General features: G+C 37.2%; 1 protein-coding gene across 10 annotated transcripts in view; it reads left to right on the forward strand.

The window, feature by feature from the left end:
* Nucleotides 1–25,839, forward strand: part of RPTOR (regulatory associated protein of MTOR complex 1) — a 503,724-nt gene that overhangs the window by 393,156 nt on the left and 84,729 nt on the right. For 7 of the 10 annotated variants that reach the window (XM_072645257.1, XM_072645259.1, XM_072645263.1 and 4 more), the window contains 2 exons: nucleotides 1,702–1,820; nucleotides 18,367–18,432. In XM_072645257.1, the coding sequence (XP_072501358.1) occupies nucleotides 1,702–1,820; nucleotides 18,367–18,432 (185 nt within the window). The remainder of the gene's footprint in view (nucleotides 1–1,701; nucleotides 1,821–18,366; nucleotides 18,433–25,839) is intronic. The other 3 variants (XM_072645258.1, XM_072645261.1, XM_072645262.1) reach the window with 1 other exon arrangement.

Genomic DNA, 25,839 nt, shown 5'->3' on the forward strand with positions numbered 1-25,839 from the left:
TCTCTCCCTTCCTCCTTCCCCACCCATTCCCACTGAGAAGTCAAGCAATTCAATGTAGTCTATATATGTGTAGTTTTGCAAATGACTTCCATAATAGTCATGTTGTGAAAGAATAGCCATATTTCCCTCCATCCTATCCTGTCCCCCATTTGTTCTATTCTGTCTTTTGACCTTGCCCCTCCCCAATACTGTTTACTTCTAATTACTCCCTCCTCCCATTTTCCCTCCCTTCTATTATCCCCCTCACCCCACTTCTCCTCACACCCCACTTGTCCCCTTCTCCCCTACTTTCCTTTAGGGTAAGATAGATTTTTCATACCAAATTGAGTGAGCATGTTATTCCCTCCTTAAGCCAAATGTGAAGAGAGTAAGCTTCACTTTTTCCCTCTCACCTCCTCCCTTTTATGAGAGATAATTTGCCCCATTCCATTTGGTCCTTTCTCCTCTCAATATAGTCCTCTCCCACCCCTTAATTGTATTTTTTTTTAAGATCTCACTTCTTATTCAACTTACCCTGTGCTCTGTGTGTGTGTGTGTGTGTGTGTCTGTGTGTCTGTGTGTCTGTGTGTGTGTAATCCCTCCAAATACCCAAATACTGAGAAAAGTCTCAAGAGTTACAAGTATTATCTTTCCATGTAGGAATGTAAACAGTTCACCTTTAGAAAGTCCTTTATGATTTCTCTTTCCTGTTTACCTTTTCATGCTTCTCTTGATTCTTGTGTTTGAAAGTCAAATTTTCTATTCAATTCTGGTCTTTTCATCAAGAATGCTTGAAAGTCCTCTATTTCATTGAATGACCATTTTTTCCCCTGAAGTATTATACTCAGTTTTGCTGGGTAGTGATTCTTGATTTTAATCCTAATTCCTTTGACTTTTGGAATATCATGTTCTAAGCCTTTCAATCCCTTAATGTAGAAGCTGCCAGATCCTATGTTATCTTGATTGTATTTCCACAGTACTCAAAACTTCTTTCTAACTGCTTGCAATATTTTTCTCCTTGACCTGGGGACTCTGGAATTTGGCTACAATATTTCTAGGAGTTTCTCTTTTTGGGTCTCTTTCAGGAGGTGATCAGTGGATTCTTTCAGTATTTATTTTGCCCTGTGGTTCTAGAATATCAGGGCAGTTTTCCTTGATAATTTCATGAAAGGTGATGTCTATGCTCTTTTTTTTTTTTATCATGGCTTTCAGGTAGTCCCATATTTTTTAAATTGTCTCTCCTGGATCTGTTTTCCAGGTCAGTTGTTTTTCCAACGAGATATTTCACATCGTCTCCTATTTTTTCATTCTTTTGATTTTGTTTTGTAATTTCTTGGTTTCTCATAAAGTCATTAGCTTCCATCTGCTCCCTTCTGATTTTTAAAGAACTATTTTCTTCAATGAGCTTTTGAACCTCCTTTTCCATTTGGCTAATTGTTCCCCCTGCTTTTTAAAACCTAAATTTTCAACCTTAAGAAATCAGATACCAAGCTCAACAAATAGATTACATCAGCCAGTGTCATACTAATCTCAGTTGCAGATTAGAATTCCTTAATTTCTAAACCCTGTTCAAGAAACTAATACTGAAACTCTTTTGTCACTACTTGACTCTTTCCAGTATTATTGTTTTACAAGAAATTGACATCTCCTAAAGACATCAAAGGACTGTCCATCAAGGAAGTGACCTGGTTCCAACATTTCTCCTTTTTTTTTTTTAATTAGGAGTTTCCTTCAATAGTGTTTACACACAAATTTGGAGAGTCCTACTACATTTGGCTGCAGATCCATATCCAGATGTTTCAGATTTGGCTATGAAAGTGCTCAACAGCATCGCCTATAAGGTAGGCCCAGTGGTCCCAGAATTACTTTTATTAAAATAATAATGTTCTTCATATTTGTATATGTGTTTTATTGAGACTTGAGACCTAGACAAAATTAGTAGCGATCTATGGGTAAAAATCCCAGCTCAGACTTTATGAATCCAAAAACTTATTGTTGACCTTTTCTTTTTGTACCCTTTCCCAGTATTATTTCCCAGTGATGCATTGTCAGTATTCCTCTCCGTCTCCAAAAACCTCTTCCTCCAAACCAGGAACCCTCCCTTATAAGAAACACTATCACTCATTGGCCATGTCTGTCTAACAGAAGCAAGAGACGTAATTTGAAATTCTTTTTGAATCAAATTGATTTTCCATAAACAAACTGTATTTTGATCCATGTTAGAAAAATAAGTAAATAATCAGTCAGGTGGTCAGCAGACATTTATTAAACCAGTAGTGTGAGCCAGGCATTATGGTAAGTGCTGGAAATATAAGAAGGAAAACACAGTCCCTGCCTCCAGAGAACTCACATTCTGATGAGAGAGAATATGTACAAATAACGATGGGCCTACAAAAATTGATGCATTGTAAATGGAGAAGAAGCAGAAGAGAGGAAATGACAAAAGGACTCCTGCAGTTAGGTCAATTTTGAGCTGAGCCTTGAAAAGCCTGGGCAACCAAGAGGGGAAGTAAGAAAGGAGAGCATTCAAGCATGGGAGACAACCATTGTAAATGAAGGGAGTTGGGAAATGGAGGGCCTTGTATGCGGAACAGCAGGTAGGACAGGGTACCTGGATCATAGAGTACATGTTGGGGAGTATAGTGAAAGAAAAGTTAGGAAGGCCCAGCCTGTGTACAGCTTAAAATGGCAGATAGTAGATTTTGTAATTGATCCTATAGTTAATAGGGAGCCACTGCAGTTACTTGAAGGGTTGGGGGAGAGGGAATAACATGGTCAGACTTGTGCTTTAGGAAAATCACTTTGACACTTGAACAGAGGATAGATTGTAGTGGGGAGAGAGTTGAGGGAAGAAGAACAATTTGAAAGGTTTTAAAATAGTCTAGTTGAGAGGTAGTAAAGGCCTGAACTAAGGCAGTAGCTGTATGTATAGAGAGGAGAATGTATATGAGAGATGTGAAGATATAAGCAAGATTTAGCAACATAGCTATGTGGGATAGTTACAGTGAGGAGTTAATAATGACACCAAGTCATCAAGCCCACTGGTGACTAGGAGGACAGTGATACTTGCCATAGTGGGGGAAATAATGAGTTCTGTTTTGAACACGTTAAGATTGACATGCCCATGGGACAACCAGTTAGAATTTGAAGTATTAATTTGAAGATGCAGGATTAGAGCTCAGGAGATTAGAGCTGGGAATCATCTTCATAGATGATAGTAAGACCTCATGTGGTCACCAAATGAGATAACACAGAGGAAGAAGAGAGGAGAGCCCAGGACAGAGCATTGAGGAACACCCATGGTTAATAGGAATAACCTGGATAAAGATCTAGCAAAAGAAACTTTAGGGTATAAAACTGTGCATACCCTGTGATCTAGCAATACTCCTCCTAGGTCTATATCCCAAAGAGATCATAAAAAATAAAAAAGATCCAAATACAAAAACATAACAGCTCTTTGTGTGGTGGCAAAGAATTGAGGGGATGTCTATCAATTGGGGAATGGCAGAAGAAGTTGTGGTATATGATTTAATGGAATATTATTGTGCCATAAGAAATGATGAGCAGGCAGATTTCAGAAAAACCTGAGAAGACTAAGACCCTAAGTGAAATGAATAGAGAACCAGGAGAACATAGTACACAGTAACAATAACATTGTACAAGGATCAACTTCGATAGACTTAACTCTTCCAGCAATACAAAGATCTAAGACAGTTCCAAAAGACTCATATTATAAAATGCTGTACACAATCAGAGAAAGAACTATGGAGTCTGAATACAGATTGAAGCATACTATTTTCTCTCTCTCCTTTTTCTTGTAGTTTTTTTTATCCCTTTTGTTCTGATTCTTCTTTCACAACATGACTAATGTGGAAATATGTTTACTATGATTGTACATGTATAACCTATTTCACACTGCTTACTGTCTTGGGGAGGGGAGAGGGAAGGAAGGGAAAGGGAAAAAAATTTGGAACTCAAAATCTTACAAAAATGAGTGTTGAAAACTAAAATAATTATTTTTTTTTTAAAAAAAGAAGGTGAGGGGCAGATAGAGTCAGAAGAGAGAGAATAGTATCCTGAAAACTACCTCTTCTGAGAGTCAGGAAGGAGCAAGGAGTTGGGGAAGATTTCTGAGTGATTTTAGATGAGGAAGAAGAGAAAGAGCAAATGGCCTCAGTGTTTTAGATGAAATATTTCACAGGCTTCACAGTTAAGAGCATGGAAAAGGCTTGGAATAACCTCTGTGAATGAAATTGTGCGTGAACAAAGAAGGCATAGGATTGCCTTGTTGCAGGCAGAGCCCAGGTGAGGTCAGGTAGATCCCAACAGCCACATTTGGTGGTTTTCTTCAGTTCCATTCTACAGCATATTAATTGAAACCAAGCAGCCAGCGTAATCCATGATGAGTGATCATCAGCTTTGGGTGAGTAACTCGAGGTCAGGGTTTGTTGATAAGTGGTTGGTAGTAGGATCAGGAGGAAAGACATTCAAGTGTACAAAACAATGTAGAGGTCAGCTAATTCACCACTAAATCATTAAGATATTAAGGAGAGTATAGCAAGAGAAAGATCTGGAGATTGAGGGGATTTGAGGTCATAGGGAAAATGAAGAACAGGATTAGGGGTCAAAGAGAATGATTGAATGATAAAAGGTACCATCATAGAAAGGAACTGTAGAATTTGTGAACATGAAAGTGGAACCTTTTGTGGATGATGATAACATGAAGGGCATGATCATCATGTTTGCAGCTGAGGTGGAATGTAGGATTAGGTCAGGGAATTTTAATAAAGAAGCCTTTGACATTATAGATCATTGCTGTTGGCATCTGGAACATAGATATGTAGTTCCTGCCCTCAACAAGTTCATTTAACATTTTAGACAGCTAGGTGGCACAGTCCAGAGCTCTGGGCCTGGAGTCAGAAAGACCTGAGTTCAAATCCAGCCTCAGACACTAACTATATGACCCTGGTAAGTCACTTAACCTCTAGCTTCCTCAGTTTTCTCAGCTGTAAAATAGGGATAATGTACCTATCTCACAGAATTCTTGTAAGAATTATGTAAGATAATATATATAAATATTTTACGAATATTAAGACTAGGCACACTGCCTAGCACATGCTAAATAAATGCTTATGTCATAACATAGATAACTACATTATGGCGTACTTTAGTGAGAAAACATTTTCTTTAAGGTGAATCATCCCTTTAGTTAGTTGAGAAAGATTTTTATATGCACTTCTTTTATCAGAGAGGTTCTTTTCAATTTCATTGTAATAGCTAACAACTTTGGCCTGGCCATTATAGGAACCCATGCAGCTTAGTCTTACCTTCCCATTCCTTAGAAACCAAAGGCAAAGCTAAGAGACTTCCCAGTTTCACAGTGACTATTGAAGTGGGTGATATGTGAGATCATAGGAATTCGAGCTAGAAAATACCTTTGAGGTCTCACCCAACAAACTAAGGCCCAAAGAAATTGAATGAACTATTCAGGGTCACACAGCTATAATTAATAGCACGGGATTTGAAGCTAGGTTAAATCCTCTGAATCAAGATCTAGTCCTTCTCCCACAGTTCATTTTATAAATGAGCCCTCATCTATAAAAAAGGAAGGAGCAGGGGTAAAGGGGTTGGGGAAGGAGAAGAGACTGTAGGATCTCTGGGGTTCAGCTCAATGTATGTGATCCTGTGTTGCATCCATTATGACACTGAATTAGAACAGCTTCCATGCATGTTCTAGTGGCTCTGTCCTGCCCAGTCTCACAAGTGCCACCTTTTCCAACTGTTCAGAGATCAGAAACAATTTCAGCTCCTATCACAAACATATAAGGAGGGAAAACATTTGGTATAAACATTTCATGCAGAAATTATCTTGGGCAAGAAGGGATACACTGCTGTTCTTCAGACAGGAGATGAGATTGAAGAGGATATTTCCCATGTTTTTTCAGTACTATATAAGACAATGTCAGTGCATGTACTGCTGTGCAGTCTGCCTGAACTAGCCATTGCAAGAGAACTATTGCATTACCTAGTATCAAAGCAACATTTCAGTGACATCCTGTGTACCCATAAGCACCCTCTGTGGTTTTGTTGTTATTTTTTTTATGAGCTAGCACTGATACATTGGCTTTTCATTTGTGATTAATACTACTGATTACTTAGCCTTCTGACTAATAAGCACAAATGAACTGCATCAGATGCAGGATTGTAAGCCAAATTTTAATATCTTACATCCTAGCCATTATTCTCTTTCTTTAAAAAGTAAGAATAATGCAGAAGTAAATTCTGATTTCTTCAGGATGGGCAAATCACTTGCCTTCTCTGGACCTTAGTTTTGTTACCTGTAAGATGAGAGGCTTGAACCAGATAACCTCGATGACCCCTTTGGGGCATAAAATTTTAGGATCCTCTGAATGCTCAAAGAATTTTAAAAGCTTTCACAAGATATTTTTCTGTGAGCCCCCTGCCATCAGAGAGATGGTATTCTTCTTCCAAAATATTATCTGATAATAAGTCAACCTGGAAATTTCCACTATGGATTATATGTACTTGATTTTTTCATCACAGATGGGCCCTCCCACCCAGAACACTTAAGAGAGTCATCTTTCTGCTCTATCAATCTAAGTGAAAGAAAATTAAGTAACTGTTGAAAAGCCAAAATTATACGAAGAATAACAGCCAAATAGAGATGATTTTGTCTCTGCCAGTGTTGAGGAATCCTTTTTCAAAGAGAAAGATATAAAGCATACTACTCTTCAGCTTTTCAGATTAACAGTAGAGAACATAAGTTTGTCAAGTGAGTAAAACAGATAATGAAAAATATATTTCAGCTTCGTGTAATGGCCTGTTAAAGTAGAAAAGCAGATGGTAGAGTGTGAAAGAGAAAGAAAGAAGAAAAAGAGCTGGAGACAAGAACACAGAAAAAGACACCCAGAGAAAAATAGACGCAGAGCCAAGCAGACATTGATGGCTACACAGCCATATAAGCAGAGCTCGATTTAGAGAGAGAAAAGACAAGAGAAAGGGATAAATGGTTGTACAGTAGGATGTGTACCAAGTGTGCTCTTATCATAGCCTACTATTTATTCACAATATGAGAATCAAAATAAGTTAGCACCTGTTATCACTTTGCTTGGAAATTCTAATGAACCCTCTAATAATTTTAAATGGACCCTTCTGTACTTGGAAACAGTTTTTCCATCGTTATTTTTAGCCTTCAAATTTGTTGGGAAAATATTTTCCTGTGGAAATAAAAGTTTTACACGTACATGAAGAAGTGATTTGAGTCTTTAAATTTTACTTTTCAACTTTAGAGGTGTTAGCAAATTTACAAACTGTGCGTGCAAGTCCCTGACATACAAAACCTGTTGCACTACCTTATTATTGTGCTTTGAGTGATTAGAATAAATACTTCCTCATTTATTCATTGAATATTTATTAACTGTACTCTTTGTATATACTTGTGCTCAGCACAATGTTTGAAAGCTAAAAAAACAAAAGGTAAATAAATAGCTCCTTTGTAGGAGCTAACATTACAGTAGGGGAGAGAATACTTGCATCTAATCAAATAACTCTTAAGACAATTTACTTGGGTTCTCAGGCCTGTGATTCTGTTAGACTAAGGAATTCTCCATGTGACAACTTCCTCTACCAACCCAGATTCTGTCTGCTGAACAGAATTCATAACCCCTTCTTCTTAACTTCCATATTACTGGATGTCACCCACCATCTCCCCAGTCTCCCAGGAACACTGCTTCACCATTGACCTGACTCCTCACTGATTCTCATTCCATAGAGCTCTTCTTTTGCCAAGTTTTGTCATCCCTCCTTTTATAACATTTCACAGATACATTCCTTCTCTTTATTCTCACAGCAATTGCTGTAGTTCAGGTCTTATCACCTATTGCCTAGATTAATGCAAAAACCTCCTACATGGTTTCCCTGCATTGTGTTGCTCACCACTTTATGCCATTGTACTCACCACAATGACCCAAGTGATTTTCCCAAAGTGTTGGACTTTAGGATGTCCCCATAATCAATAAACTGCAATGTTTCCCAATTGACTCCAAGATCAAAAGGAAGTTCTCTAAGACTGGAAAGATGTAAAAACTCTTTACAAGCCTACTTTTCCATCTTAATTATGCTTGATTGCCTTCCACATGTTCTATAACCCAAGTACATTGAACAACTTGTGATTCCTCTTCACTGACTGCCCCCAGTCTGGGAATGCTTTGCTCTCTTATTTTCACTTCTTAATGTCTCTGATTTCCTTCAAGACTAAGCTCATATAATCTTCTGCAAGACACCTTTCATAGTCCTCTCCCCCAGTTCTTATTAGTGCCATACCCTCTGTGACTACTTTCTATCTCTTTTCTATATATCTTATATGTGATTTTCATATTTGAATCCCAAGAATATGAGCCCTTGAGGACAGAGACTAATTTTGCCAAAAATGCTTGATGAGTGACTTTCTTATCACATGAGTCTTGAAAGAATTGCATAGGGCCAATGGAAAGTTAAATGATTTGTCAAGCCTCACAGAGATAGTATTTCTCATTCAGTTAACAAAACTCTTACTGTGAGCCAGACACTATGCTAAGCACTAGGGTTACTGAGAGAGGCAAAAACTCAGTCAATGCCCTCCAGCAGCTCTGGAGGAGACAAGATACCAATAATTATTTACATATGAGACATATACAGAGTAAATAGAATGTAATCTCAAAGGAAAAATGGTAGGGAAGGAAAGATGACCAGGAAAGGCCTCCTACAGAAAATGAGCTTTGAGCCAGAGATGGAAGTGAGGGAAGATATCCCAGACATGAGAGTACAGCCAGTGAATAGTCAAGAGATACAGTGCCATGTGTGAGAAACCACAAGAAAGCCTGAGGAGGAAAGTAAAGTGTAATTAAGCAAGAAAAAATAGGAAGGTTGAGGATGGTTTTGAATACCAAACAGCATTTTTTATTTGATCCTGGAGGTAAAAGAGTCACTGAAGTTTGGTCAGACCTGCTGCTTAGGGAACTTTTGGTGAATGCCCTCAATTTTCTAGGTGAAATTTGAAGCAAGGTCCTTACCTGGGAAAGTAACAGAAGTAGGTGCCATGAGTCCCTTGAGGAAGAATAGAAAGGTTTGGAATTTCTTTGTGGTGAGTGGAAGAATGAACTGATTACAGAAGTATAAATGCATTGCCTTGCTCCAGTGGAGTTCCAGTTAAGATTATGTTATACGTTGTTGTTTGTGCCCTTCATTCTGGAAATGGACCATAACATCAGGAAGGTGATGCCATGACTTGCAAGTGAATTTCATATAAGTGAGGAGGGCCATGCAAAGTCACCAGCCTCACTTTCTCCTCTGGAGCTATCTAGGTCCGGTGCCAAGATATAGATCAGGAAAACTGGAGATGCCCCAGATGCAGTAGGAGACCATGGCGTTTTTAAACTAAGGTCTTTCCCACGCCCCAGTTTGACTGAGGCAGTGCCCATTCAGTGATTAAGGCTAGGTGAGAAATGAGACAAAGAATGGCTTTCTTAACCTAGTCAAAAAAAAAAAATCCATGTAGCAGATAGAGCACTGGCCCTGGAGTCAGAAGGGCCTTTGTTCAAATCTGACTTCAGACATTAAGCTGGGTGACCCTAGGCAATTCATTTAACCCTATTTACCTATTTGAGTTTCCTCATCTGTAAAATGAGCTGGGGAAGAAAATGGCAAACCACTGCAGTATCTTTGCCAAGAAGATGGGACCCCAGATGGGGTCATGGAGAGTTGGATTTGACTAAAATGACTCAACAGCAATAGCAAATGTTATATACATTTGTAATGGACCTGTCTGCGTGGTTTGGAGACTTTCTTCAGCTCCATTCAGCAGTTCATGAATAGGAATGGGAATAATACAAGGTTGAGGTTGGCCAAGTATAATTGGTGACAGGACAAGGGGGAAGGGATTTAAGCACGGAGGAGTGTATAGAGTATAAGTGATTCACCAGGTGGTGGAGGTAGGGGAGGAAGGAAAGTGTAATCGATATGAGGAAGATTGCCTAGGAAATAACTAGAGAAGTACAAGGAAGGGTTGGAGTTAACAGTTATAACAAAGAACAGGATTAGGGGTTCTAAAGCAGATGGAAAGGTCTCAGACACATGATTTTAGCCCAGGTCTCACACTAGACCAAGAACAACCACCAACCTGCTGTTTCTGTCACATTGGCTCATAAAACGAAGTAGAGCATAAGCACATACAATGAATACAAATAGTTTGTGACTTTGGAAGTGAAAAGAATTATTTCAAATTGTGGATACTAGAAGAATGTTCATGGAATTAGATGGCATTAGAATTAGACCTGTAAGGATAAGTACAATTTCAGCAGATAGAGATAGAGGAAGAGCATCCCAAGGACAGAGAACAATGTTAGTGAAGGCATGGTGAGGGAAACATGGGCTTTAATTATGATAATAGGTATATTATATAATCTAATAATGATAGCAAACATATAACATTTTAAGATTTACCAAACATATTACATATAAAATCACATTTGATACAATAACCCTCCAAAGCAGGTGCTATTAATATCATTGCCATTTTAAAAATAAGGTTAAAACAACTTAGTTGACTTGATCAAAGTCACACAGCTAATAAAGTAACCAAGCTAGGAATCAGACTCAGGTCTTCTTAACCTCAAGCTCAACACCATGCCCTAGCTAAGTGATATTGTTGGTATATCTGCTGAATGTTAAGTGGTTTGCTTTGGCTCAATACTACAGAGCATGAAGTATGAAGTAGACTTTATGACTATGAAGTATACTATGTGATATGAGAAAAGGCTCCCAGGGTAGACTGGAACCTGAAATTTTGGAGGGCCTTTCTGTAGTAGTGCTAAAGATTTTGAACTTTTCTGTTCACTAGGAATTAGGCAGGCTTTCAAGGTTTTTAGGGAAGAGAGTAAGACTATCAAGTCTGTGCTTATAATAATCTGCAAGATAACTTTGGCAGCCATGTGAAGAATGATTTGGAGAAAATAGATCCATAACCTAAAAATAAAAACTCATATCATAAATAAATTAGAGAAGATAAGTAGATGGAACAATGGATATAGAGAGAGTTCTTAACTAATCAAAAGATAAAGATGATCATAAAGGATGAAATGAACAATTTTGATTACATGAAATTGGAAAGCTTTTACACACAAAACCAATGCAGTTGGAAAGTTGGAATTAGAAAGGAAACAGTCAACTGGAAATAAAATCTCTGCATCAGATTTCTCTGCCAAAGGTGTCATATGTAAGATATATTTCTCTCTCTCTCTCTCTCTCTCTCTCTCTCTCTCTCTCTCTCTCTCTCTCTCTCTCTCTCTCTCTCCATATATATATATATGTATATGTATGTATGTATATGTATGTATGTATATATGAACAAGAGCAACTTTAAGAACTCTGATGTATGCAGTGACCAACCATGATTTCAGAGAACCAATGAAGAAAACTACCCATCTCTTAATTAAGAGATGGTGGACTGAAAATTCAGATCAAGACACACATTTTTGAACATGACCAATGTGTGAATTTATTTTGCTTGACCATGCGTATTTGTTCCAATGATTCTGGTTTTCTTCTTTATTTTTTCCAGTAGGGAAGAGGAGGAGGGAGATATAATAGAGAAAAAAGAAATAGTTTTTTTTTAAATTAAATTAATTAATTTTAAAAAGAAATTTAAAACAGCCAATTTTGAACATATTCACAATCATATTTTTAAAGTCCACCAATCACTACTAGTAACAGGAGTGCAAATTAAAACAACTCTTATCTTCCATCTCACAATGATCACAATTGTTGGAGAAATTGATAGAGTAAAAAATTGATCCAACAATTCAGGAAAGAAATTTGGAACTATACCCTAAATGTCATCAAACTTTGATCCCTCAACCACTATTTAGGATATTCACATAGAGGTCAGAGACAGAGGGAAAAGACCAATGTGTACAAAAAAATTATAGCTGTCCTTTTTGTGATAGCAAAAAACTCGAAATAAAGTGAGTGTCCATTAATTGAAGGCTAGCCAAATGGCTTGTGATTATTACACCATAAAAATGGGATATTGTTGTACCATTAAAAATTATTTAAAGGTACAGATTCAGAGAAATCTTGGGAGACTTGAATTGATTCAGAGTGAAGTGAGCAGGACCAGAGGAATAATTTTTATGACTACTATAGTAACATTAAAGAAAACAGTTTTAACGGCTTAATAACTACAATTAATGCAATCATAAAGACTGATGACAAAACATGCTGCTTTCTTCTTGGCAGAGAAATGATAGTTTAGAGTTAGAAATTGAAGCGTGCACTTTCAGACCTGGTCAATATGTGTATTTTTGTGCTTTACAATGTTTACTTGTTACAAGGGAGATTTTTAATTTGGGGGGGCGTTATGAAGAGGGAAATTGGTGAGTAATGATAGTGATCCAAAAGAAAGAAAAGAATATCAATAAACCATTTAAAATACACAGAAGAGAATATAATGAAACATAAACACAGGATAGTTTTATCATTATCACATCAAGTTTAACCTTTTTAGTATACTTAAAAAGTACACTAGTTTTTTTGTATTCTCCTAGTTTTTTGTATTTTGAAATGTTCGTGTTTGTAGATGGTTGTCACTTTCATAATTAAAAAGAACTTAATTTTTAATGTAATGGATTAGGAAGGCTAGAAACCGTATTTTGGTAGTACTGTTCAGTAATAATGATAGATCTGAATGAAAATGCTGGCAGTTGAAAGCAAAGCAGAAGATGGACGTGGAAAGCAGCCATGTGTTAAATCCTTTAGTAAAATCCAAACTAGAATACTAAGGTTAATATCCATTTTAAACCTAAAGTTTTATATATGAACGTATTTTATGTCCTTGTAGATAGGTAGACATATTGACAGATTATTTTAGCACCATGTAGGTCCACGTAGGATTTTTTTTTTAAATAAATGCATGGATCATCTGGCTTATTGTCCTTAAGGTATTTGGTTGCTCTTCATATGTCATAATACAGGGATAGCTTTTCTACAAAATTTACTTTTGTTCAGCATGCACAATCCTCAAAGAAAAGAAAAAAATATATAACTAATTTAGAAGATTTGATAAAATTCTATTTCACAACTATGCATAATATAGTTATCGCTTTGTGCAAAAGTAGCAATCTTTGGCCTCAAGGAGTTTGTCCTGTATTATAATTACATAAATACACAAATGTATACAAATAAGCACTATACTTAATGTATTAAACTTTCATAATGTGATAAGATCATAGGAAAAATCCAGATAAGTGCGATAAAAATATTTGAGAAAGAGTTTTCAGAGAAGAGGTGATACCTAATCTGAGCCTTAAGGAAGGAAGAAGATTTTAGCAGGCCAAGAGAAAGCATGATGTTCAGATAGTAGAAAAACATGAAGGGGAGAGAGGAGGACCAAACATAATCAGAGAACAATTAGTACTACAGTAGTGTAGTTTGGCTAGAACACAGAATGTCTAAAGGGAAGTAAGGTGAAATTAATTTAAAAGAGTAAATTTGTACCAAATTATGCAGGGCCTGGAAGAGCTGTCCTTTGTATTTTGTCTTCTAGGCAATAAGAAGCCACTCAGGTTTTTTAATCAAACTTTTCTTTATCTGTAAGAGAGCTAGAACATTCCCAAAGTCCTTCAAGTTAAAGGTGTATGATTTTGGTAATTCAGTTACTGAGGTCATTCTGGTTTTGATGACCTCTGATTTCACTTCTAATTCCAATTTTAATTCAACAAACAGTTGAATTAGTACAGAAGATATCAGCATTAGAAAGACTGCTTTGGAGATGAGGAATTATGGGTACAGAATACCATATATTGTCAGGCTCAGTAGCTAAATCACTTTTTTCCCTCTTTTTCATTCTTTGTTACAAGCAATGGTCCTCTGGAGGGCAGAGTGGGAAGGGGTACACTTGAAGGGGGAAGGTGATACCAAAACAAAAGATCTTAATAAAACTTTTTTAAAAGACTGATGTGGTAATGGTGTGAAGGAAACATTATAAAAGCTAGAGGCAGGGAAACAGCCAAAAGCTGATTTCAGTATCTAAAACAGTGGCCATAGAAATCCAGAACAAGAATTGGTAGCTCTGTCTCTTGTGTCCCTACCTTACCCAAGCTAGTAGGAGAATGTGTTATACTCCTTTTCGATTGCTATTTTCAGTCCTTATTGTACCATTTTGTTACTCAACACACTTGCCATCTTTGAAGTTCATGTACGTAATGAGGTTGTGAAATAGATGCATCTTAACCCTTAAGCATATATGAATCTATGAGCTCATGAATGCAGAAATACCCTTTACTGGTGCCAATTTTTGCACATCTATACCTTCTCAACCCATGTGTTTGTTGTCCATATCCTTCAGAATTTCTCCCATGGAGAATTTGACATTCCAAAGACCTTCTTTTAAGTTTTCTTGTATTTCAGCAACACTTAGTATATCCATGTGTTGTTCTCCTCCTTCCTCTTTTCTAGGTCAGCATGCCATGTCTGCAGTAATCTTTTATACCACTTATCCTGAAAATCCTACTTTTTGCAAAATCCTACTTACATCTATACATCTTTTTGTTAACCTTTGGGTCACCTGAATTGTTGATTCTTCTGCAATTTGTGAAGCTTCTTGTCATCTTTGGCAGTAGCAGAGCTACTAGTATCACCAAGAGAATATTTGTTTTAGAAAGATGGACTTTGATGGCAAACAGCAATTTGGGATGATTGAAAGTGCAGTGTTAGTTTCCCAGATATAATCCAAACCACTCCCATCTTCAGTCCTGGGCTTACCTCACTGTTCATCTGCAGGACCTGTCCATGGTGTCATCATTTGGCTAATAGGTGTCCTTCATCAGCTCATTTTTCCCTATGTGAATTGCTCAGGTCATCTTTTTTGAGTGGCCTTGGATCTTGCTGAAGAAGTGCTGCAGTAGGCAAAGGGCTGGATGCAGACAGCATGACATGATCTATAAATAAAATTATCTTTTGGTGATACCATCATTCTTATACTCACTCTGAGTCTAAACTTTAGAACTTTCCCTCTTTCAACCCTATGTCCTACTAAAGTGTATATAATATAATCGGGGTAGCAGGGTGGTGCAGTGGATGGAGCACCAGTGCAGGAGTCAGGAGGACCTGAGTTCAAATCTCACCTCAGACACTTGACACGCACCAGCTGTGTGACCTTGGGCAAGTCACTTCACCCCAATTGCCTCATCCTGGGTCATCTCCAGTCATCCTGATGAATATCTGGCCACTGGATTCAGATGGCTGTGGAGGAGAAGTGAGGCTGGTGACCTGCACAGCCTTCCCTCACTCAAAACAAAGTTAAGCTCATGTCATGTCATCATTTCTCTGATAGCACGGTCTTCTTCGGCAGTGAAGGATGAACACACCCCTATAATATAATCTCTCACTTATACAACTCTCCAATTTACCCCCATTCCTTCCATTCTCTCTACCACCCTATTTCTAATACTTATACTAACCTCCCAGGGAATTTCTCTGGGTAGAGTCTTTCTTTACCAATCTGCTTCTCACACTTTGTCCAAAGTAATGTTTTTAACACGTGACCCTATTACTCCCCTGCTCAAAACCCTCCCACAGCTCTCTATTAGTTCAAAGAAATGTACATTCTTTAACTTGGCATGAGAGGCATCCCTACATACGTGCCTCTCAATCCATCACTTTTCATATTTAAACATTTTCCTTGGTTTTTGTTTTCTTCTTGTAATTCTAAGACAATAATAATCCTTATATCATTATGTAAATGTTAGCTATTATATTATTACAAATATGATTCATTAATATTAGGAACTTCTGGTTGGGGAAACTCCCTTTACCAATGTAAATTAGCACCATCTCTGCAACTTATGAGCATGGAGAAGTGACTTTGCTGGTATGTATCAGAAATGGAACTTGAAACTAGATCTTCTGGCTTTGAAGCCACCTTTCTCTCCACTGTGCAGTGCTCCCTGTCTGGAGTACTACAATTACTCTTATCAGTACGTTCAGGTTAAGATGAATCCTGTATTTCCTTTTAGGAATCACTATAGCGAATCCATTTCCTAAATAAAAAAACTAACCTGAAAGCCTTCTAGAAAAATGGTATCAAACTCATATAGAAATGGCAGCCACTAAACTGTATGTAAGGATTGCCTCAAGCTTCATATTCACTTAGAAAACCCATCATTATTTATGTTTTATTGTTTTTGTTTGCTTCAGGTCACACTCATGACTTTTATGGGCTCCATGTTTGATACTTCTGTGCTAGAACACCTGCTATCTAAGGCAGCATACCTAAAAGCTTCTATTAGTAGCTTAAATATGGAGTATAAGCAATTCTCCAATTGAGAAATCTAGTGCCCACTCAAGAAGACCTAAATTTCAACATGACACTTATTGGCTGTGTGACCCCGAGCAAATCCCTTACCCTCTTCTGTGTCTTTCTTCCTATCCCTAAAAGCACTTACCCTACCAGGGTTACTGTGAGAACCAAGTGAGCTAACATATGTAATGTGACTTTCAAACCTTAAAGGGTTCTAAATGGTAGCTAGCATCAACATTCTATGAAGATAATTGCAGCTAATGTCCCAACATCTATTGCAGCAGTAAAGGAGTAGGGAAGTTACATGATCACCTTGATGTAACTCCTCAGATTGCTCTATGATTTCAATAAGAAGGTAATAAAGCAAAAAAACAAAAAAACCCTGGAATATATGTTTCAACATCCAGGAATGAGAGAAGCCAATTAAACACGACTGAAAAGTCTTGTACCTATATAAAAATTACCTATCTTTTTTAATTTAAGCTTTCTTTTTTGTGAATTTTAAAATCACCAGCAGACATGAACATCCCAGTGTACAATAACAAAAAAGAAGATTGCACAATAAACTATAAACTTGTTAGTTTGGGTTTTTTTTATTATTTTAAGGTTAACAGAAAAAAAAAATCTGATTTTTTTTTCCTATGTGCTTATTTTAACAATACTTTTTTTTTTGCATTCCTGTCACAACCTCCACTATCTCCTCCCAAATATCAACTTTCTCTTGCAACACATAAATGCAGTCAAGCAATATAGTTCAGTACATTCGCCATGTCTGAAAATCTGTCTCACTCTGTACCTCTAGCCAATCATCATTCTTCCAAGTGGTGGCTAACATCATCACCCTTCTCTGGTCATGATTGGTTGCTCTGATCTGAGTTCTATAATCTTTCAAAGTTGTTTTCTCTTATGTTACTCTATAAATTGTTCTTTTGATTCAACGCATTCATACTGCATCAATTCGTGTCTTTGAGGTTTCTCTAAATTGATTATATTGTTATTTATTATGGTAGAATGACTTTACATCACATTCACACTGCATTATTTGTTCAGCTATTCCACAATTATGGGCACCCCCATTGTTTCCAGTTTTTTGCTACAACAAAAAAATACTGCTCTAAATATTTTTGACATTCTATCCTTCTTGAAGTTCTACCCTTCTGACTTTGGCCTCTTTGGGGTTTATGCACAGTAATGATATCACTGGGTCAACAAAGGCAGTTTATTTCCTTTATAAAAATAGTTCCAAATTGCTTTCCAGAGTGTTTGCATCCACTAACAGGCCATTATTATTCTTATCCTTCCAGAGCTCTTCCAATAATTGTCATTTCCCTGTTTTAGTCATCTTTGCCAATCTGATGGATGTGTGTGGAACCTCAAAGACATTTTAATTTGCATTTCTTTTATTATTAGTGATTTGGAACTTTTTTATGTTTGTTGATAATTTTTATTGCTTCGTTTGAAATCTGCCTATTAGAATTCTTTGATAGCTTGTTTTCTGGGGAAAGAGCTAAACAACTTTACAGCAAGTGAAACTGAGTGTATCTCACCAGAATGAAGATGATTGAGTACCAGTATGAGAGTCTTTTTCTTGTCAGGTATTTGTGGAGTCAGATCATTTCCTAGTTAAAGAAAAGGTCAAAATCAATGTCAAAATAGAAGGGATAAAGATAAAAGATGGTATTATTTACAGTACAGAAGCTCTAACACATATTTAAACAAGTGGTTGGTTGACTCTGCAAAATCAGAAATAGACAAAAGTAAAAATAATGACCCCATCACCATTTCATAGAAACTTTTAATTGCTACAAAAGTCAACAAAATGAGGAGGATGAAAAGATTCTGGAAACTATGGCATCCACCAAAAACTTGTTCTTTTTGCCAAGTAAAAAGACATGGAAGCAAAGGATACCAATTTAGAGAACAGGCTCATTTATAAAACATTACAGTACAGTAATAATTAATTACTCACATTTGTCTAGTGCTTCACATTTGTATATTCCTCCCTAATTAATTCCCTGTCTCACCTCCCACAGAAGCTATCCCAAACCTCCTCTTGGACCTTACCTCTTACTTTACTGAGAAAATTGAGGCCATTTGAGGTGAGCTCCTTCTTTTCCCCTTCTTCATTTCAGCCTCCCCTGCCATCATCCCCTCTCTCTCCTCCTTTTTTCCAGTCTCTGACAAAGGGTTGCTAACACCAACCCCTCTACATGTGCACTAATCCTATCCCCTCCCACTTTCTCCAGGAAATTGCATACTCAGTCACGTCTCAAATCTTCAAACCATCCCTACTGCCTTCAAACATTTCTAGCTCTACCTCCCCTCCTTGAAAACACTTTCACTAGATCCCCTTCATCCCCCTCAAGCTATCATCCTATATCTTTCCTCCTTTTCTCAACCAAACTCTAAAAAACCTTTTTTATACTTGCTGCCTTGGTTTCCTCTCCTCTCATTTGCTCCTCAGCCCTTCACAGTCTGACATCTGATCTTATCACTCAATTGAAATTAATTTCTTCAAAGTCATCAGCAGTTTCTGAATTTCTAAATCTGATGGTCTTTTCTTGATCCTACTCTCCCTGAATCTAGATGCTACCTTGGACATCACACCACCCTCTCCTACCAGATACTTTGTTCTCTTGGGGTTTTGGGGACACTCTTCTCCTTGTTCTCCTCCTCTCTATCTGACTGTTCCTTCTTGGTCTTCTTTGCGTGTTCATGATTGAAATCATGCCCTGTAACTGTGGATATCCTCTGTGGTTATGTCTGAATTCCTCTTTCCACTTCTCTCTACACTCTCTTGGTACATGGATTCTCAGCTTTCATGGGTTTAATTATTATCTTTATGCAGATGACTCACAAATATGCATAAATACATTTACAGACATATGTGTGTATAATATATATTATATACACACTGATACACATACATATACCCATCCATTTCCAACTCTAATCTCTCCTTTGTGCTTCAGTTCCATAATATCACATATCTCTTGGCCATTTTAAACTGTAAAACTGAGCTGATTATCATTCTTTCCCACATCCATCCCTCTTCCCTATTTCTGCCAAAGGCACCACCATCAACATATCTCTCATGTGACAACTCTCCTCACAGCTACTACCTTAGTTCAGGCTTTCATTACCTCTCACCTAGATTTTTGCACCAACCTCCTGATTGGTCACCCTATCTCCAATCTCTCTCCACTGTAGTCTGTCCTACACACAGCTGCCAGAGTGATTTTATTTAAGTACAGACCTGTCTATTTGACCTCCTCTTTCAGTCAATTCAAGTGGCTTCCTGTTGCCTCTAGAATAAAATATAAACTTCTCTGTTTGGCTGTTAAAGCCCTTAACAACCTGACCCGAACATATTTCTAGTTTCATTGTATTCTTCCTCTATCATTTTGAGGTCCAGCCAAACGGACCTCCCTTACTTTCATACCCAGTACTCCCTCTCCTATTTCTCTCCCTTCACATTGACTGTCCCATGTGCCTGGCATGCTCTCCTTCCCACAGTCTCTTGGAATCCTTCTTAGACTTTGAAGCTGCAGCTCAAGCACCATCTTCTCCTTGAAGCCTTTCTAGTCTATTTGGTCCCTCTGTACATTTTGTATTTATTCATTTCATATTGACACTACACGTATTTATGTAGGCACTGGTTCTCTTTTCCATTAGAATGTAAGCTCCTTGTGAATAGAAATAACATTATTTGTATTGTATCTCCAGCACCCAGAACAGTGCCTGGCACATAGTACCACTTAATAAATATTGATTGACTGATTACTTTATTTGGGGTTCAGAAATCTTGCAACTTAGTGAGGTAGCATATGTATTATTATCTCCATTTCACAGATGAGAATAGGATTGGAAGAAGGTAAGTGACTTGCCCGTGGTCAATAACCAATAAATAGTTGAGCTGAGATTCATACCAAGTTCTGCTGAGTCCACATCTGACACTACCTTCTATGCCATAATAATGGAATATTGTATCACCTCACAATTTTTTTTAATTGAGGGTAAAGTACCAAATGTGAAGCTTGGCAAGAGACACAGCTGATCCAGACAATTGAGAGAGCATCAGTAGTAATAATTAGTAGTAAACTAATAAGAGGACAGCAGACATTAAGTGGAAAAATTCTTCAGGTGTGTCTTTTGTGTTTTCATTATGGTGATATTTGGAGTCTTGCTCTTAAATTTACAATGTATTATTTAAATAAGTGGGAGTAGTACTTGAGAAAATAAAGTTGGGAAGAGCTGTTAAACCTCACCAAATACATACAGAAGGAAGCTGTGCTGAAGGGGACATAATTGTAAGGAGATTCAGGGTTCATTTTTCAAGATATCTCTAAAGGAGAAAGATTTCAAAAGAATGAAAAAGTGCATATATTAAAACTAATTTTAAAATGGAGACCAAGAATGCATAAGCAATTACTTATCCAAATAACATTTTCTTATCTTTATGACCATTTTCATAAAATGTAAGATTCTGCCATATGGAAAAAGCCTTAAAAGTGTGTGTGTGTGTGTGTGTGTGTGTGTGTGTGTGTGTGTCTGTCTGTGTCTGTGTCTGTGTCTGTGTGTGTCTTTAGAAATTTGCCAGACACAAAAAGGTAATGGACAATCCACACATAACAATAAGTATGTTCAGTAATCTGTTTTTACCATATTCTTCAGAGAACTCCAAGGTCTTGGAAGATAAAAGATTGCAAGTGACCCAAAATAAAATGGAAAGATTCCGTATGGGCGTGAGTAGGGTACAGCCACAAAGATTTGTTGAGAGATAAGGAATAGAAGACATCCACAAGGATTACATATGATCAGAATGGGAAGTGGAATAGGAAATAGGAAAAAGGATGGAATCTTAGTGCTTTATTGATAGTCACGAGATACTAAAAGAACTTGATGATACTTTTATTAAGGTAGATAAACCCAGGATAAAGTATATGTAGAAAAGCAAAAGCAAGAGTTGAGAAGGAGGAAGAGTTATGGATTGATTCTCTTCTTTCAGGTTCGGAGAGCACCGAGTCCACTGAGATCTTGAATCTGAAAATATCCCCTGGGCAGCTCCTCCTTCCTTCTTGAAATAGATATTTCACCTTACATCTTCCCTAAAATACATATAGTAGTTTTCTTTTCTAAAAGACTGATAAAATAAAAACAAGAATAGTTATAGGAACTGGACCTGTGATTTCATTGGTATAGGAAGCTTCCAGATGAGGGAACTCCTTCCACCATGCAGGTTACTGCTTCTCTGAAACTTATATTATTAAAGAATTACCTAGAGCATGGAGAGTGACTTGTGTGTGCTCACGCAGGCAGTATATGTCAGAGGCATAAAACCTAGGTTTTAATGGCTCCGAGACCTACTCTCTATCCTCTATGCCAAATTGTCTGTAAGTCAGAAGATGTCATACACCCAGCTTGACACTCCCCTCATAGAACCAGATTAAAATGTAATTGGGAAATTTAACAAAATAAATACTGATACAATGAACCATAGATAATGTTAATATGTGGCTTTTTGAGTAATATGCAGCCTGCAGGAATCCTTATGTATAGTTTAGTTGCCCTGTTTCTAACTGAGGTTAATGCTACTACTCTAACTAAAAAGTAATAGATTTTACCTGAACTAGTAAAGAACTACTTGTCCTTTCAGATAACTTAAAGCAAAATTAATTTACTTTCTAAAAGAATAGCAATGATCAAGAGAAGCCAGGAAAAAACAAAAATCCGTTCATCCAAGGCTGAAATCCTACTCCTTAGTGATGTTGGGAAGCCCTGAAGTAGAAAAGTGAGTTAAGAACCCAGTAACTCCTACTCATTTTTCTTGTTGGGACTTCATTGCTGATATGGGGGCTGATGGATCCACAGAGTAGAATGGAATGGCACATTCAGAGTGGGATCATCTCTTGAGTGTCTGAGAAGTTTGGGTAATGAGTCACTGTCTAAGGCAGTGGTTGTTGGAGCTTTTATATTTCTGTAAGTAATTGAAAGGTTGCTGAATTTTGGTGAAGTTTTCTGGTTCAACAACAAAGTATTCCTCCTCCGCCTTCAACCATTTTTCTGGAAGTGTGGAGAAGAGCAGTCAAAAATTATTCCCAAATGAGCAATATGAAATGAAATGACAGTTTCTTAGTTTAAGTTTCTACCCTTTATTTATCTGAAATATGATTGTCTTCAGACTTTGGCAGTTGAGGGGAGGCATGTGAGGTGGTCAAGCAATTTGCATACCTAAGAGAAAACAAACTGAAGAATGGATAGGTTTTACTGTGGAGGTAATTCATTTGGGGCTGGGGGCGGGGAGAGTTTTTAAAAATTCCAGTTTCCAGGTTTTAGCAAGGATTCAATTCTATAGACATTTATTTAGTGTCTTTATATCTCTTACTGTGTTAGTGACCCAGGATACAAAGACAAAAATTAAAATAGTCTCTGCCTTCAAGGAGATTCATTCATTCATTCTACAATGGGAGAAAACCTTTATTTATAATATTAAGGAACCTTCTTTCATTTGTGACCTTAGCAACCTTCTTTTACTGCCCAAAAAGCATTTTGTACCTCTCTGATATATAATTTTTCTATTGTAATATTTTGTGTATATGCCATATTCTGTGAGCCAGGGACATTGTCTTACCTTAACTTAGTTTTTTCCCCAGTTCTGACTCATTCATTGCTCTGTACACAGCGAGTAGACTTAATAAATGTTCGTTAAACTGAATCCTGGATGCTCTGATGCTATTTAAATGAAGGATTGTGTAATTAATTTGTCTTGCATTTTAAATCTATGGATCTGGTTGCCTTTCCAAAGTTCCTAACTACTAATTGACATTTATAAATGAAAAATTAGATTTCTTGGAAGTTGAGTTATGTATTCAGGAAGAAATAGAGATATGCAGGAAGGTGCCAATTCAAGGTCTTGTTAAATAGGTTTTATTTGTTTTTTTAATCTGATGTCTGTTTCTTCAGCTGTGTCCCTTAAAACTAGGTCATCATTCTGTGTGGGTGTCATAGGCTCTTTGAAGTCTAATGACTTTGGGTGTTCAGAGTGAATCTGAGTTCCTCCCCTAAAACTGTGCTGGGTGATTACTAAAAAAGACAAATCTTCGCAAAATTTAGGTTTTTAAAAAAGACAATTCACTTCCCAATAAACAGTCTTATTTGTTTATCATTTCCCTATCATTTATAACTCTAAAGCAAACTTCAGGTTTCCAAATCTGTATTAAATCCTAAAACAAAGAAGCCCTGCCCTCCTGGGTACCAAGTCTTAAGCTGGCACAGATTTTCTTTTCCTGTGTTAGAATTTCAAGCCATACAAGCCCCAGAGGAAGGAAGCTTTACAACACTGACTATTTTCCCATCATCCATAGGATTTAGCATCAAATGATGAACATGTTTTGAGACCATAAAATAGAACAAATAAAAGTGAAAATGATCAGCTTCTCTGGTTTCTCCAGATGCTAATGGCAACACAGTTGGATACAGTTATAGAAAGCCTTGGATTCTTTAAGTAGAGCTTCATGGGTATGACTCATTAATGAAGCAGCTTCCCAGGATGGCTCCATCAAGCTGCTCCCTTAGAAGGCCTGAGGCTTAATTACCCTTCCACTTACTTCCCTAGTTACATGTTGCACATAATCAGATCACAACATTCAGAAGCAATTCCTGGTCTATACTATTTCAACCAGGGGCAGGTATTCAAAGTTACTGTTCCTACTGTACATAGATTTTAAAAAAAAATTTCAGTCATTATAAGCAAAAATCTGTGGTAAGTATTTTTGATGAAGGAATACAGAAAGAAAAAATTCTGTGACATGAAATAAATTATTTTAAGATGAACAAGTGTTTTCTCACATCACTAAGTCACAGAACTGAGACATGAGAGCTTGTTTTGCAGTTCAAGATGAATTCTTTTTCTCTTCAAGAAAAAAAATAGTAGAGAGCCCTTTATCCTAGTTGCTCCCCTCAGCCCAAATTCTCCAAGGATTTTATAAATTTCTTTAGGGAACTAAATGAATACAAACCAACTTTAATGACAGAGGTCGAGCTTGGGACAAGGGTCCCATGCATTGAATTTCTGGCATAATTACAGTCTTACTTAGGTACTATTTTAATATATATATCTTCTCTTTCTGTTCCTAAGTAATTATTTCCATACCGTAGTCAGTTTAATTCTTAAAAGAGTTATGCTTTTAGGAAGGAGCAAGAGGTATAGTACTCATATGGCTTTGAACAAGGACAGAAGCAGATAATACATTCGAAGGCCAGCTCAGGAACCCAGCTTTATTCTTCAGAGAATAGAGTCTGCTTTTTTCTTTTTGAAGAGTACATGATGTACAGTATTATAATGAGTCCGCCACTACTCATATCTCCTCAAAATGAGAACTACGATGTTCAAGAGGATTTGTCTGAAAGCTAAAGTGGTGTGAGTGCTTAGACATCTGAGGGGAAAGCGGGGGGGAAGAGGAGAAATGACAGTTGAGAATTTGCTCCAGAACCACTCTCCTTGAAGGGAGTATAACCCTGGGAATGGTAAGTATAGGAAGTAGCCTTAAGTACAAATACTTGTACTTATAGTATGTTTTAGTGGATTATGTGTGCATAAGCAGATCTTTGTCCTCAGACTTCATGTGGCTTTCCTTTATATTCTCTTATATTTATCCCACATCCAGGTGTTTCCATATTTCTTTTGTGGGTGCCAACATCCTTCTAGTCACCCAGTTTTTCAATCTCAAAAATATCTTCAACTTTGCCTTTAGCTTATATTGCCATATCCAGTTACATGCCAACTCTTGTTAGTTCTACCTCCACAACATCCCCAAGGCTAGCACCTTAAGCTGTTATGGTCTCTTACCTAGATCATTATGATAGTCTCAGAACTAATGTCTATTTCAATCTCTAATCCATCCCCTATGCCAGTAGAAGGAGAGAAGAGGAATAACAGGGATATGTCATACACATAAATAATTATAACACATGCTTGTATGTGATAGGGGCAAAGGAAAGTTTCAAAGTACTCTCACAGCATTTGAACAGGGACAGCTCATTATTGATCAGGAAGTTGAGACCTTCCCTCTGCTCTTGTAATTTTGGCCTTGTTTCATTTTTAACCACTTTGTAACTTTTTTTTTCAATTCAACATATTTCTCAAATACCTACTATTTACAAAGGGGATATTGTATTGTATTTAGTGTAGGGGATACCAAGTCGGGAAGAAAACAATCTCTGGAAGCTTGTATATGCACAGATAAGCAAATGCAAAGTAGTTTGAGACAGGAAAGAACATTTACAACTGAGTATTAAGCCAAGTCCAGGAAACAACTAGTGGCCCCTTTTGAATGGAACATAGAGAGTGTAATGAGTAGTATCATGAATTAAAGCTAGAAAAAGTAGGAGCCAGATGGTAGAATGCTTTAAATGCCAGTGTAAGGTGTTGGAATTTTATTCTAGAGGCAATAGAGAGCCACCAAATTTTTTTGTGCAGGGCTGTGACATGTTCAAACCTTTACCCT

Source organism: Notamacropus eugenii, chromosome 2 (assembly GCF_028372415.1).
Source record: "Notamacropus eugenii isolate mMacEug1 chromosome 2, mMacEug1.pri_v2, whole genome shotgun sequence".
Taxonomy (NCBI): Eukaryota; Metazoa; Chordata; class Mammalia; order Diprotodontia; family Macropodidae; genus Notamacropus; species Notamacropus eugenii.